The sequence below is a fragment of the Lithobates pipiens genome, unplaced genomic scaffold (genome assembly GCF_037356315.1).
Source record: "Lithobates pipiens isolate NorthernLeopardFrog02 unplaced genomic scaffold, aLitPip1_a1.2 Scaffold_8, whole genome shotgun sequence".
NCBI classification, from domain to species: domain Eukaryota; kingdom Metazoa; phylum Chordata; class Amphibia; order Anura; family Ranidae; genus Lithobates; species Lithobates pipiens.
This window is the reverse complement of record NW_027507903.1, coordinates 91137781-91154076: the sequence shown is the minus strand read 5'-3', so window position 1 is coordinate 91154076 and position 16296 is coordinate 91137781. Positions and strand designations below refer to the sequence as shown.

Sequence of the window (16296 nt, the reverse complement as noted above, 5' to 3'; positions counted from 1 at the left end):
GTAGAGGATTGAAACAAACCATTTTCCACTGACAGAGGTGCTTACAATGGCTAGTTTTTATTCATTTATGTAAAACTTTTATTCACAAAGGAAAAAATAAAGTATTATCTGGAGTTCAGCTTTAATTTGTCAAACTCATCTATATCTACTAGTGCATTTAATACTACACCCCAGATTAGCAATGCTGCTCTCCAAATGTGTCTCCATTGCTTCTCCATCTAGAATGGAGACACTCTAGGACAGGGGGTGTATTACTGGCAGGATCACCACGTAAAAATAAAGAAAAAAGGAACAAAAAAGAGAAAATGCATGCAGTTAACTAATAAAAATTTATCAGGCTGCAATACATACAATTTTTGTTTTTGGGTGCCTGTACCAGTTTGTTTGAACTTTAATCACTTCCGGACCGCCGCACGCCAATATATGTCCTTACTTTCGTTGTTATGGCAGCAGCTAGCTGCCATAACCCCAGTATCCTGTTGTTCAGCCGGCGGTCCTGTTTCCGATAATAGTAGTCTCTGCGGCAGATTTGCTGCAAGATCACTTTTATCGGTGGCGGGAGAGGTGCCCTCGGCCGCTTACTGGAGGCGTCGGCAGCAGTGGAGGCGATCGGATCTTCACCCCTGCTGGGCATGGAGAGGAGTGAGGGGAAGATGGCCCCCACCTGTCTCCATAACAATGCAGGGTGGAAACCACGTCAAAACTGCACTTCCGCCCGTAGCTCTTAAAAGGCCATTTTTTTTTTACTCTTTAAAAAAAAATTACAATATTTTTTTTTATTGCATTTTAGTGTAAATAGGAGATCTGAGGTCTTTTTGACCCCTGATCTCATATTTAAGAGGTCCTGCCATGCTTTTTTCCTTTTACAAGGGATGTTTACATTCCTTATAATAGGAATAAAAGTGAAACTTTTTTTTTTTTTTTTAAAACAGTGTAAAAATAAAAAAATAAAAAAAAGATAAAATAAATAAGAAAGAAAAATGTAAAAGCGCCCCACCGAGCTCCTGTGTAGAAGCGTACACATACGCAAGTAGTGTCCGTATATGAAAACGGTGTTCAAACCACACATGTATCACCGTGATCGGTAGAGTGAGAGCCCTAGATCTCCTCTGTAACTTAAAACATGCAACCTGTAGAATTTTTTAAAGGTCGCCTATGGAGATTTTTAAGGGTTTAAAGCGGGAGTCCGCCGGGACTCCGCGTTTTTTTTTTTTTTTTTAAGTCAGCAGCTACAAATACTGCAGCTGCTGACTTTTAAAATAGTGACACTTACCTGTCCAACGCGCCCGCGATGTCGGCCCCCTGAAGCCGATCTCTAGATCGGCACTCGAGTGCTGCCGCCACCATCTTGGGTATGGGAATCAGGAAATGGAGCCTTTCGGCTTCATTTCCCGGTTCCCTACTGCGCATGCGCGAGCCGCGCTGCGCAATGAGGACGGTCCCCGCTGCCTCTGGGATCTGTGTGTTTCCCAGCAGGCAGCGGGGCACTTGCGGAAGGGGGCGGGCACTTGCGGAAAGGGGCGTAATGTACGCCCCTTTCCGCAGAGAGCTAGCCCGGAAGTGGGTGCAGTTACCTGGATTATCCAGGTAACTGCACCCCCCTCCCCCCTGAAAGGTGCCAATTGTGGCGCCGGAGGGGGGAGGAATCCGATGAGCGGAAGGTCCATTTTAGGGTGGACCTCCGCTTTAAGTTTGTTGCCATTCCATGAGCGGGTGCAATTATGAAGTGTGACATGTTGGGTATCAATTAACTTGGCGTAACATTATATTTCACAATATAAAAAAAATGGAAAAAAGTTTACTGTTGTCTTATTTGTTAATAAAAAAAGTGTATTTTTTCCAAAAAAAGTGCGCTTGTAATGCCGCATACACACGAGCGGAATGTTCGACAGAAAAAGCCAGACGGAAGCTATTCATCGTATATTCCGATCGCGTGTATGCCTCATTGGACTTTTTTTATTTATTTTTTTAATTCTGACAGACCTAGAAATAGAACATGCTTTAAATATTTCCAACGGAACCAATTCCTATCAGGAAAACCGCTCGTCTGCATGCTCTGAAGCAAGTAAGAGGTGGAGGCTATTGGCTACTGGCTATTGAACTTCCTTTTTCTAGTCCCGTCGTATGTGTTGTACGTCACCGCATTCTTGACGATCGGACTTTAATGTGATCGTGTGTACGCAAGACAGTTTCAGCGTAACTCCGTCAGAAAAACCTTCAGAGTTTATTCCGATGGGAAAACCGGTCATGTGTATGCGGCATAAGACCGCTGCGCAAATACAATGTGACAGAAAAGTATTGCAAAGACCGCCATTTTATTCTCTTGGGTGTTAGAAATTTATTTTTATAATGTTTGGGGGTTCTAAATAATTTTCCAGCAAAAAAAAAAATGTTTTTAACTTGTAAACAACAAATCTCAAAAAGAGACTCGATCCTTAAGTGGTTAAGTCAGGGATCTCCAAACTACGGCCCTCCAGCTGTTGTTGAACTACACGACATTGTAAAACTCTGACATTTACAGACATGACTAGGCATGGTGGGAATTGTACTTTCTGAACTGGAGGGCCATAGTTTAGAGACCCTTGCTTTAAGTGATTGACTCCTGTATTTTCTAGGTAAGTGACATGACTGGAGCAGAGTGCACATTTCTAAAGTGGGAATGAATGGTGCAGTAGAAGTAGTTGACCATGACTATAACATTGAACATGGGAAGCAGGAATGATTGCTTTGTCAACAAATGCAACAGTAATGTGTTAAAAAAAAAGTGTTTGCTTTTCAGGGAAAGGAGAGCTAAAGTGTGAGTTGACATGCCGAGCAATGGGCTACAAATTCTACGTCCGGCAAGCTGAAAAAGTAATCGATGGAACTCCGTGTGATCTAAATGGAACCGCTGTTTGCGTAGCTGGTCAGTGTAAGGTAAGCAAAGCATTGCTTCTTCTTATCAGGCCAAGCATTTTCATTATTAAGGTTTGGAGTTCTCCTAGAACTTTCTATACACCTTTGTTGTGTGTAAATGAATGCCTTCTGATAATATATTTCCTTTCAACCTTTGGTTTTTGGATTTACAAAGTGCATAGCGTTTGGAAAAAATAATCAGATGAGAGAGATTTTTTTTTTCAGGTTTTCTTTTTTTTTCTTTATTTCTTACCGGTGGATATAATTATCAGTAGATGACGTCAGCTAGCTGTGTGAGCTTTTGTCCACCGAACGTTTACGTATGTCTAATTCATAATTTCTTGCCCCGACCCAGGGGCGGTCTTGCTGGTGTTCATAGATCTATTTCCATGTCACACTGACTCATGTGCATTGATGCAAGAGGTGATGACAAAGTCTTGTTGAAATGCATGTTGCCTGCAGCTACTGTTGTTGATCATGATGATAACATGTGGAAAGTCAGATGGTTGTTGTTCTCAGGCAGCAGTTTAGCCAGAAATTGCATTGACCCTACTGTGTTATTTGTTATGATTTTTGTGCAAATGAATTGGAATCTTGTATGTCGGCTTAATCTGAGCATCATAATTATTTTATTATAACTGTCTGCCTTTTGTGTTTTTGCATGCATGTTTAAACAGTGTCAGAAAAACACAACTTAAAGAATATGTTACTTCAACATTTCATATTCCTGACATGAAAAGGTTTCCTGTTCTCTTTGTATTGCTTCCTTTGTGTGAAATCCCTGATGTTCTTTCAAGTGTCTCTGCTTTCCCTTTTAAAAAACTGACCATGCTAGGCATGATAGCACAGCCAGTTCTCTGGCTGTGCTGCCACTCAGCCTTTTCTCCAATGAATAGACTTGTGTTGTCTACTCTCTCCCCCCTTTACAGCCATTCACTGTACTGCTGTTCTTCCTTCCCTAGGTCTCTTAGCTCATATGCAACTGAGAACAAAAGGGTATATGATCACTTATACAAAGGGGGGGAAGTATTATTATTTTTTTTATATGTGTACACAAATGTTTTACCTTTAATTTCTATTGCAGATGGAATGCGCTATTTTACAAGGGGTTCCAATATACTTTAAGGCAGTATTAAAGCCGAAATAAAAATGATAATATATTTCCATTTACCATTCCTTAAATGTGAAGGTTTTTATCTTAATTTTAACCTGTTGATCCAGTCTGTAACACACTTCCTGTTCCTAAGGTGACTCCATTCTAGTGGAGGAGCAACGTAGCTATCTTTGGACAGCAGCATTGTCCATCTGGAGAGCGTAGTATTATATCTACTAGCAGATAGACTTGACTAACAAATTAAAGGTGACTCCATCCAACTAACATATTTACTCTCTTTCAACCTCTTCCCGCCCGGCCTATAGCAGATTGAGGGCCGGTAAGTGGTTCATATGACGTCCAGCAGAATAACATGCCGGGAAAATGCCCTTGGGGGTGTGCAGCGCGGCGATCGCGAGTGCAGCGTCAGTCTGAAATGCCGATTCTCCGATTGTGGTAAGAAGCCTCTGACAGAGGCTTCTTACCACGTGATCAGCTGTAACCAATCACAACTGATCATCGCGTGAACCAGGAAGTGCTGGTAAACGGAATTCCTCAGTTCGCGGTGACAGGAAGAGCCGATCAGCCCCAGCATGTTATCCTAGGTGTCCATGCCCACATAGGCTGTTATCAGCAGTTTTTGTCAGGGGCGTTTTCTGTCTGGAAAAAAAAAAACAGTTCTGGGTTTTGAGAGGAGTTTTTTTTAGCTGTAAACCAGCTCTAACTCTGAAAAAAGCTGAAAACAGCCTAAAAAGCAGCTATTCTGTGTTTATCATTGTTTTTTGAGCCATAAGCTTTTATTAGAGTATAGTTTTGCTAAAAAAAAAGCTAAAACACGCTACAGCAAAAAAATGCCCAAAAAACTAGTGCAAAAACACTGATAAACTCACTCTACAGCTTTCTACAGCTAACGTTACTAGCTTTTTTTTTTTATATATAACATCCTGTGTGCATGAGGCCTTAGAATAAACATTTTACATAAATGATAAAATGTTGACCATTGTAAATGACCATAGTTTAAATGACCCACATTTGTCTCTATCTTCTAACTGCTACTTTGCTTTTGCTGGACAGCTTGCTCTGCTAAAGGAATGGTCAGATCAACAGGTGAAAATAAAAAATACAAAAAAAGGAAAGGAATGCACCCACCACATCTAAAGAAAGATAAGCAGCAATATATATATATATATATATATATATATATATATATATATATACCGTATATACTCGAGTATAGGCCGACCCGAGTATAAGCCGAGGCCCCCAATTTACCCCCAAAAAACTGGGAAACCTATTGACTCGTGTATAAGCCGAGGGTGAGATATGCCTGTCCATCCCTGTGTGTGTCCGTCCATCCCTGTGTGTGTGTCCATCCGTCCATCCCTGTGTGTGTGTCCATCCGTCCATCCCTGTGTGTGTGTCCATCCATCCATCCCTGTGTGTGTGTCCATCCATCCATCCCTGTGTGTGTGTCCATCCATCCATCCCTGTGCGTGTGTCCATCCATCCATCCCTGTGTGTGTGTGCGTCCATCCATCCATCCATCCCTGTGTGTGTGTGTGTGTGTGTGTGTGTCCATCCATCCATCCATCCCTGTGTGTGTGTGTGTGTGTGTGTGTGTCCATCCATCCATCCCTGTGTGTGTGTCCATCCATCCATCCCTGTGCGTGTGTCCATCCATCCATCCCTGTGTGTGTGTGCGTCCATCCATCCATCCATCCCTGTGTGTGTGTGTGTGTGTGTGTGTGTCCATCCATCCATCCATCCCTGTGTGTGTGTGTCCATCCATCCATCCCTGTGTGTGTGTGTGTGTCCATCCATCCATCCCTGTGTGTGTGTGTGTGTGTGTGTGTGTGTGTGTGTGTGTGTGTGTGTGTCCGTGCAGCCTTGTGTGTCCAGCCTACCTGTGTCCCGAGCGGTCCGGTCCCGTCCCGAGCCTCCGTGTCGTCCCGTCCCGAGCCTCCGTGTCGTCCCGTCCCGAGCCTCCGTGTCGTCCCGTCCCGAGCCTCCGTGTCGTCCCGTGCCAGGATCGCCGCTCTTCGTCGGCGCCCTGGCGGCCATTCCCCTGTTCAAAAGCCGCGCCTCCGCCTGTGATAGGCGGAACACTCAATTTCCCAGCAGTCAGTGTTCCGCCTATCACGGACATCGGCTCATCCGAGGATGAGCCGATGTCCGTGATAGGCGGAACACTGACTGCTGGGAAATTGAGTGTTCCGCCTATCACAGGCGGAGGCGGAGGCGGAGGCGCGGCTTTTGAAAGGTAGAATGGCCGCTGTCTGTCTGCTCGACACGCTGTTCGGGCAGTCAGACAGCGGTGACTCGAGTATAAGCCGAGGGGGGCACTTTCAGCCTCAAAAAAGAGGCTGAAAATCTCGGCTTATACTCGAGTATATACGGTATATATATATATATATATATATATATATATATATATATATATATATAATATACCTTTTTTGGGGGGTTTAATACCGCTTTAACTTGCTTATCTTAACTCCCCCCATGGTAGCTGCGAAGTACTACAAAATACAGCCGTTTTTAGCATTTTAGATGGTTCATTGGTGGTAGAGCTTGTGTTGCATTTGCATAAATTAATCCAAGATTTTACAGTTTACTCAGAGACCCAAGAGTGTGGAAATCAGCATAATAGCTGCTATGTATTTGAAATATGAATTTTTATCTGACATGTTCTGTTTGCTACAGGTTCTTCCTTTTAAATAAATACACAAACTCCCTATTAAAAAAAAAAAAAAAAAAAAAAAATTAAAGCCCTTAGTGTTGTGGAAAGTTAACACTTTGTCTAAAGCATATGTGTAGGCCGATATAAATAAATCCAATCTAATTCATTTATGTATTGTTAGAGATATAAAAATCCTCAAATGTAGTTTAAATAAAACCTTGGAGTGTATTTTAATTAAACACAATCAAAAATATCCAGAAGGGATATACAATACATGTTATAACAAGCCACACATTGTGGGCAACAACCAGCCACAAACTTACCAGTACAGAAAACAGTACAACATAAAAGGTATCACATAAACTTGTGATGTACCCCCCCCCCCCCCAACTTTGCCCATTACAGTGCCCCCCTCCTTTGATATTTATTTATTTCTTTACTACTCTGGGGTCCCCATAGACCAAAAACAAAAACAAAGAAAACAACGCTAAATAAACTACCACAGACAACCCAACATAAATACCAAATTATTTTTATATAAATTATTATAAATATTTGATATTTGATATTTATTTATTTTGATATTTATTTATTTCTTTACTACTCTGGGGTCCCCATAGACCAAAAACAAAAACAAAGAAAACAACGCTAAATAAACTACCACAGACAACCCAACATAAATACCAAATTATTTTTATATAAATTATTATAAATATATTTAATATAATTAACTCACAGCCATGAAGTCATAAACACCTTTTTATTACATGCAGTTTGAAGCCTGTGTATTGTGCAAAGTTAACTCTTTGCAAATGTGCCAGCAGATGAGTCCAAATTATCTTTTTTTTTTCTTAAAGAGTTTAGTTATTTATTAGTTATGTTTTCTTTAAATGTAAAAGGTCTTAAATTTATTTTAAGTAGAACCTTGGTGTGTCTTTATATTTTCCCCTGAATACATTTTACAGTATATTTGAGGCTGGCTGATAGGAGAACAGAGAGCCAGCCTCTTTAGTCTGTTTCTGCTCATTTACTATCCATTCATAGGCTGGGGTGGTTCGGCCTGATAACATAGAGCCAATTATGCTACAAAAAGCTAAATACAATGCCTACATTTTAATTTTCTTTTTCATATGTCTGTATTTCTCTGACATGTTTGTGAATGTCAATAGCCTTTTCCTTGAAGTTTTTGGGTATGCCAGGCTTCGCTGGCTCTCAAAGTTCCTGCTTACAGTATATTGTCTTTAAAATTCTTTCATCTTCTTCTCCAGTGATTAGAATCAGCCTGAGCTGTTTCTATAAAGAAGTTGTAGCTGTAAATATTTCAGCAAATAACAGTAAGAAAATCACTGGCACATGCTTGACTTTCCCTTACATTCTCCTCATAAAGTAAATGTTTTATGTAGTCTACTTGGTTTATCCACAGTCTGCCATAGTAAATTTGTTGGAAAGGTGGCTGTCCATCAACATAGGCATTATTTGAAAGTCTGTGTCAGGAGCTGAGAGAATAGACATTAAAAAAAAATCCATGTGATGTAGCATTTGGATTACCTATGTAAACAATGGAAATACAGTAAAGGGAATGTATATGTTATGGGACACAGAGCTGTAGGTCTCTGTGATCACAGGATAACATCTACAAGCTCTGTTTATGCTCTTCATACACCTACACCAATTTCACAAGTATCTCCAACCCCAGTAATTGCTGACACACTATCAATATAGTTATAGAAGAAAAATAAATGTAATTTTGAGATTTGGAGGAGGCTGAGAGCATTAGAAGGTACTTGTTTGAGTTAGGAATATATACTTTGTAAACTAGAGTTTGGTGTCACTTTAAGCCCTTGTACACACGGTCAGAGATTCCGTCGGAATGTGTCCGATTGGAGCGGTTTGTCGGATGTTCCAACTGTGTGTGGTATGCATCGCACTGTTTCCGTCGGAATATCCGTCGGACCAAATTTTCCAACTTGCTGGAAATATTTTCCGACAAACTGCTCCGATCGGACATACTCGGATCATGTGTAGAGAATTCCGATCGGACAAAGTGCCACGCATGCTCAGATCAAATTCCTACATCAAAGCTATTGGCTACTAGCCTGAACGTAGCCCCATCGTAACGAAATTACGTCATCACGTTCTGAAAGATCGGATTTTCCGACAACTTTGTCCGACCGTGTGTATGCAACAGTTTCGGACAAGATCCGTCGGACAAGATCCGTCGGACAAGATCCGTCGGACAAGATCCGTCGGACAAGATCCGTCGGACAAGATCCGTCGGACAAGATCCGTCGGACAAGATCCGTCGGACAAGATCCGTCGGACAAGATCCGTCGGACAAGATCCGTCGGACAAGATCCGTCGGACAAAATCTGACGGATTTGGTTGTCGGAATCTCCGACCGTGTGTACAAGGGCTATGGGCCTCTTCACACCTTTTGCATTTTGGATGGAATTCTGCAGGGCTTGGTACTTTAGCAAATTGTTCATTGTTTGGTTCACCTGTCATAATATCTGGAACTTGGATAAATTAGATGATAATCTGCACCTCTATTTGTGTGTTTCGTATACCCTATCCCCTTTTTATTTGTTCTTTAAATAATTTTCTCTTGTTTTTTTTGTTTTTTTTCTTAGTCATTACTTTTTCATGGTGATTAGGGATGAGCTTCGAGTTCGAGTCAAACTCATGCTCGACTCGAACATTGCCTGTTCGCCTGTTTGGCGACCAGTGAACAATTTGGAGTGTTCGCGGCAAATTCGAAAAACACTGTACAAGTCTATGGGAGAAATCTAAAGTGCTAATTTTAAATGCTAATATGCAAGTTATTGTCCTAAAAAGTGTTTGGGGACCTGGGTCCTTCCCCAGGGGACATGTATCAATGCAAAAAAAACTGCAGTTTTTTTGGGAGCAGTGATTTTAATAATATTTAAAGTGAAACAATAAAAGTGTAATTAATATTCCTTTAAATTTCATACCTGGGGGGTGTCTATAGTATGCCTGTAAAGGGGCGCATGTTTCCCGTGCTTAGAACTGTCCCTGCACAAAGTGTCATTTCTGCAGGAAAAAAAAGTAATTTAACCTCCCTGGCGGTACGATTATTTCGGATTTTAGGTGCTAAAAGTGGTACCATTATTTTGCATGAAAATTTGGCGTTTTATATTGTAGTCCTGCAATTCTTAGGAATAACTCTCTTAAATCTGTCCAAACCAGAGTCTAGCAGACATCCCGGGTATGATAAAGTTTGAAAAATGAAATCATAAATTATAATATAATAAATAACTATAAATAATTGTACCAAATAATAATATAACAATAATAAAAATTATTCAATAATGTAATCAAATCAAAAACACTGAAATTTGCTCAGTTGCAGAATTGTCACTGTCATTACTTTTCAATATTTGATGACGGATCTCCCCACAAATCGCTATCTCTCAATTCTGCGAGTGATTCTAATTTATTATCGCTGTTTTCTAGCTGGTCTAAAACCATTTTTGATGTAAAATGACAGTTTGGTTGCTATGGACAATCTCCAGTTTCCAGGCATAAAGAACAGTTTTTATTATATAAAAGTGCATGCAGGACACTGGACAGACCACTAGGGACAACGGGGATGTGAAATATTTACATACAGCAATGTAATCTGTAAGATTACATTATACTGTATGTTTACTGTTTGTTTCACTTTTTGAATTTGGCGCCGATCTCCGTGCCCGTGCGTCGCAACGCTCGCAGGGCACGGAGATCGGCGATGTAATGCATCGAGCGAGACACGGCTCGCTCGTACAGCGGGGAGACAACGCTGGATCCGAGGGAGAAGGTAAGTAAACCTCCTCCTGGATCCAGCGACGCTGTCCCGAGTCTGACTCGGGGATACCGCTTTTGGTATGAAAAATCCACCCCGAGTCAGACTCGGGAATACCGTCAGGGGGGTTAAAATCACTCATGGCTATAATGAATTGTCGGAGATATATATATATATATATATATATATATATATATATATATATATATATATATATATATATATATATATATATATATATATATATATATATATATATATACACATTTCTAAAGCTGGTTTAGAGGTACTACCGGACCTTGCATAAAAGGAAGAGCAAACAGCAGTGTTTTTATTGTCAATGTTTTGATGAAACCCAGTCCATCTTTCTCAAGACTTTTTGAGAAAGATGCACCGAGCTTCATTGAAATGTTGACATTAAAAACACTGCTGTTTTTGATCTTCCTGCTCTGCAAGGCCCGTGAGTGCCTCTAAGGCCGGATTCACACTGCTCCAACACGGAAGTTGGATGTCTTCCGATCTGACTTTGCCCTGCGACTTCATGTCCAACTTCCATGCACCTTCCTTCAAAGCACCCACCCCCCATATTGAGGGCATGTGGCCTGGTATGGTCTGGGTGGGTTGCTCACTCGTCTTCCCCCCTTTCCTGACCTGCCTGGGCTGCATGCTCAGATATGGTTCTGGTATGGATTTGGGGGGGGGGGGGGGGCTGCACCATTTTTTTTTTACTTTTTTTTTGGTGTGAGGGGTTTCCCCTCAAAATCCATACGAGACCGAAGGGTCTGAAATGCCTTTGGGGGAGGATCCCACACCATTTTTTTTATTTAGCGTGGGGTTTCCCTTCAAGATCCTTAGAGCACAAGTCGTATGCCACGTCAGATCAGTTAAGATGATGATTCGACTTGGATGCAACTTCCATATAAATCAATGGGCTGAAATTGTGGCCCAAGTCAGACCAAAGTAGTATAGGAACTTTTTTAAATCAGTTTTGTCAGTCAGTTTTGGATTTATATACATTTCTTTGTGGGTGAGCACCTGGGGATTTTCTTCAAGCATAGAGTGCCATGGCTATTATTCCAACTGTGTATGTATGTGTATGTGTATGTGTATGTGTATGTGTGTGTGTGTGTGTGTGTGTGTATATATATATATGTATATATATATATATGTATATATATATATATATGTATATATATATATATATATATGTATATATATATATATATATACACAGTGCTTTAAAAAAGTATTCATGTCCCTTGAAATTGTCCACATTTTGTCATGTTACAACCAAAACCTAAATTTATTTTATTGGGCTTTTATGTGATAGACCAGTGTTTCTCAACTCCAGTCCTCAAGGCGCCCCAACAGGGCATTCAGGCTCTCCATTATTTTGCATAGGTGATTTGACCAGTTTCACTGCCTTAGTGATTACCAGCTGTTTCATCTGAGGTAAATCCTGAGAACATGACCTGTTGGGGTGCCTTGAGGACTGGAGTTGAGAAACACTGTGATAGACCAACACAAATTTGTGAAGTAAAAGGAAAATGAAAAATTGTTACAAATTGATACAAATAAATATCTCAAAAGTGTGGCGTGCATTTGTATTCAGCCCCCTTTTCTCTGATACCCCTAACTAAAATCTAGCGGAACCAATTGCCTTCAGAGGTCACCTAATTAGTAAATAGAGTCCACTTGTGTGTAATTTAATTTCAGTATTAATACAGCTGTGAAGCCCTCAGAGGTTTGTTAGAGAACTTTAGTGAACAAACAGCATTATGAAGGTCAAGGAACATACCAGACAGGTCAGGGATAAAGTTGTGGAGAAGTTGAAAGCAGGGTTACATTATAAAGAATTATCCCACGCTTTGGACATCTCATAGAGCACTGTTCAATCCATCATCCAAAAATGGAAAGAGTATGGCACAGCTGCAAACCTACCAAGACATGGCCATCCACCTAAAGTGACAGGCAGGGCAATGAGAGCATTAATCAGAGAAGCAGCCAAGAGGCCCATTGTAACTCTGGAGGAGCTCCAGAGATCCACAGCTCAGGAGGAGAATCTGTCCACAGGACAACTATTAGTCTGCACTCTACAAATCTGGCCTTTATTGAAGAGTGGCAAGAAGAAAGCCATTGTTGAAAGTTAGCCATAAGAAGTACCGTTTGCAGGTTGCGAGATGCCATGTGGGGGACACAGCAAACATGTGGAAGAAGGTACTCTGGTCAGATGAGACCAAAATATTAACTTTTTGGCCTATAAGCAAAACACTATGTGTGGCAGAAAACTAACACTACACATCACCCTGAACACACCACCCCCATTGTGAAACATGGTGGTGGCAGAAGCATCATGTTGTGGGGGTGCTTTTCTTCAGCAGGGACAGGGAAGCTGGTCAGAGTTGATGGGAACAAGATGGCGCCAAATACAGAGCAATCTTAGAAGAAAACCTGTTAAAGCCTGCAAAAGACCTGAAACTGAGGCATAGGTTCTGCTTCCCACAGGACAACGACCCTAAACATGCAGCCAGAGCTACAATGGTTTAGATCAAAGCATATTCATGTGTTAGAATGGCCCAGCCAAAATCCAGACCTAAATCCAATTGAAAATATTTGGCAAGACTTGAAAATTGCTGTTCGCAGAAGCTCTCCATCCAGTTTGACAGCTTGAGCTATTTTGAAAAGAAGAATGGGCAAAGATGTCAATCTCCCGATGTGCAAAGCTGGTAGAGACATCACCAAAAAGTCTTGCAGCTGTAATTGCAGCAAAAGGTGGTTCGGGGGTGGGGGGGGGGGGCTGAATACAAACACCCGCCACACTTTTCAAATATTTATTTGTATAAAAAAATATATATTTATTATTTTTCTTCCACTTCACAATTATGTGCCACTTTGTGTTGGTCTATCACAAAAATACCAATAAAATACATTTATGTTTTTGGTTGTAACATGACAAAATGTGGAACATTTCAAGGGGTATGAATACATTTTCAAGGCACTGTGTGTGTGTGTGTGTGTGTGTATGTATGTATGTATGTATGTGTATATATATATATATATATATATAATATATATATATAGTTATATTGTAGAGAGAGAGATCAAAATGTGCACCTCAAGCTTTTTGGCTGCCTACATATTGCAGTCTTTGCTGACCCCTGGTGATCATTGTTGAATTGTGTTACCTTATTCAATTTAACTTCCGTTCTTTAGTTGGTTTTGACAGAAAATAATTAAAACAGGCCCTGCTTCTTGCTTTAGTGCTAATAAATGTTTTAAACGTTGACATCATTCGTGTACAATGGAATGGAAAGTAGAACTTCCATGAGAATTGTGCTGCTAAAAAAACAAAGCTATGGGTGTTATTCTGTATTGTCAAACAGACAGGTGAACACAAGCTGCGTATAACTGTGTTACCTAAACTTATACAAAGAATTTGAATTAATGTAATCTACTACATACAGTACTAAAATGTTCTCATTAAAGCTGACTTGTACAACAACACATTACAAATCCGTATGAACAATAGTAACTTGAAATTGTATCTCTATTATGCTAACAGCTACAGTATGTAATTCCTTCCCTTTTTAGCTTTGACATATCTGTTTGAAGTTTCCATGTGAATTCAAATATAAAATATTTAAGCATAATTCAGCTGTAAGTATTTGTAAGAGTAATATTTGTTCTGAAAGTTTTATGTGACAGCAGTCATACACTCTCTGATTGACTTTTGGCTTAAGCTTTAACTTTCAGCATTCTATGTTAAATCTGATTTTGAAAGTTTTAATATGTAATTTGTCAGCTCATAATATGACAGCTTCTTCTTGTGTGTCACCAACACAGCATGATATTGAGGATTTTGCTTTCTTCTTTTTAAATATAATTTATTCAGCTAAGTCCTATTCTGCTTCAAAGTTTAACTTATTCAGGCTAATACCTGAATTGTATCTCACAAAGTGACCCAGCGGGACAGTGGCATACTCTTAATGTGTGCATTTTGTGCAGAGAACGTGGGCTCCATGAGAGATGGAGCCCTCTGTGCACTTACCATACTGTTCTATAAGTGACAGTCATGCCTGTCACTTGTGGCTGCAGCACAAAGGAGATTAATTCCACGTATGCTGGCACTGCATGTGACAATATGCTGACCAGTGGCGCCTGGTGCTCAAAATGTTTGGGGGAGCGCAAACAAACTGAAACATTCTGAAAAAAAATCATAAATTGCACCCTCACTGTGCCCATCAATTGCAGCCACTGTGCCCATCAATTGCAGCCACTGTGCCCATCAATTGCAGCCACTGTGCCCATCAAATGCAGCCAATGTGCCCATCAAATGCAGCCACTGTGCCCATCAAATGCAGCCACTGTGCCCATCAAATGCAGCCACTGTGCCCATCAAATGCTGCCACTGTGCCATCGAATGCCACCACTGTGCCCCCCCCCCCCCCCCGCCTGCTCGCCATCTGCCCAGCACTTAACCTGCCTCGAAATTATGAGTCCACGTACTGGGGGTAGGTAAATAAGTGTAACTATTGGAAACAATTATGAATTTATTGTATATACATGTATACGTATAGGTTCACTTGATCTTTTTTTTTTGGTCTGGTGGACCTCTATACGTATTATTTATATTAGCCTGTTTGGTTTAACATCCAATCTCTTTTCCTATTTTCTGGGGTGTTGTCTCAAAGTTTGATCGTGTAGGCAGGTCTCTTTTTTAAACTGTTTTTCAATTGGTCATCAAGTTTTTAAAGTTTTTCTATATGTACCCATGATCAAACTTTGCTTTCTTAGCTATGAATAAGCACCGTGATAGGGCTTGAAACACATTAGCTATCTGCCCTGTTTTTTCCCTATTTGTGAGGTGACTGTATTTAGATTTTATTATTTCATATCAATGAAGATGCCTTCCATGGTGTGCCGGCCATCCAGGATTTTCTTCTTTCCTCCGAGCCTACACACGGTCAGAATTTTCGATAAGAAGCTCCCATTGAACTTTTCCGTCCCAAAATCCGACCGTGTTTATGGGGCATTACACTATCTCTGGTGTTATTGAAGCCCAACATAGGGATGGAATGGAATTCCTCCCACTTGATTATTGTTTTGTAAGAAGGCCCTGATTCATGTCATAGTCCTACATTTTAAAACAATACCATAGTACCTTTTTTTTTTTTTTTTTGCAAATGTCATAAATCTTATTTTGCATCACAAGTGTAGGTGGTATATCATTTTGGTCTGTAACGTACACCTTTAGGAAGCAGTTAAAGTGAACCTGTTAGAGAAATTAACTTTTTTGCAATGCTTAAAAGCTGGCACTATTTTATGATTCTCTTCTTCTGCTTCTACATTTCTTTTGGTATCGTACAGCATGCTCAAAATGAAAGATATTCTCCAAGCATAGGTCTTAAAGTGTAACTAAACCCAAAAACAAAAATGTAAAAATTATTGCATTTATTTTTTTATTTTTTCAAGCTTTTAGTCTTTTATTTTTATCAGGTGATCTCCCAATAACACCCCTTCTGTCTTGGGGTGGCTACATTTATCCTCTGTTGTATCTATGAAGAAGCCTATCTTGGACAGCAGCATTGTCAATCAGTGAATTGGGTAGTGTTAGATGGACTTTACATACATTTACAGCCAAACTCCAGCTAACACATTTTAGTAAGTTACAGCAAACACTTTTTTCTTTTGGATAAAGGCTTACATAAATTAATAAAAGCTAACCATTTCATTGTAAGTACCTCTGTCAGTGGTACATGGTTTGTCTCAACACTAACTGCCACTTTTGCTGGGCAGCTTGGTCTGTTAAAGGACAATGAAAAACAG

The 16296-nt window shown here is 40.3% G+C and overlaps 1 protein-coding gene across 2 annotated transcripts in view; it reads left to right on the top strand.

Moving 5' to 3' along the window:
• Window positions 1-16296, top strand: part of THSD4 (thrombospondin type 1 domain containing 4) — a 975100-nt gene that overhangs the window by 445230 nt on the left and 513574 nt on the right. For both annotated transcript variants that reach the window (XM_077470293.1, XM_077470292.1), the window contains exon 7: window positions 2780-2916. In XM_077470293.1, coding sequence (XP_077326419.1) covers window positions 2780-2916 — 137 coding nt within the window. The remainder of the gene's footprint in view (window positions 1-2779; window positions 2917-16296) is intronic.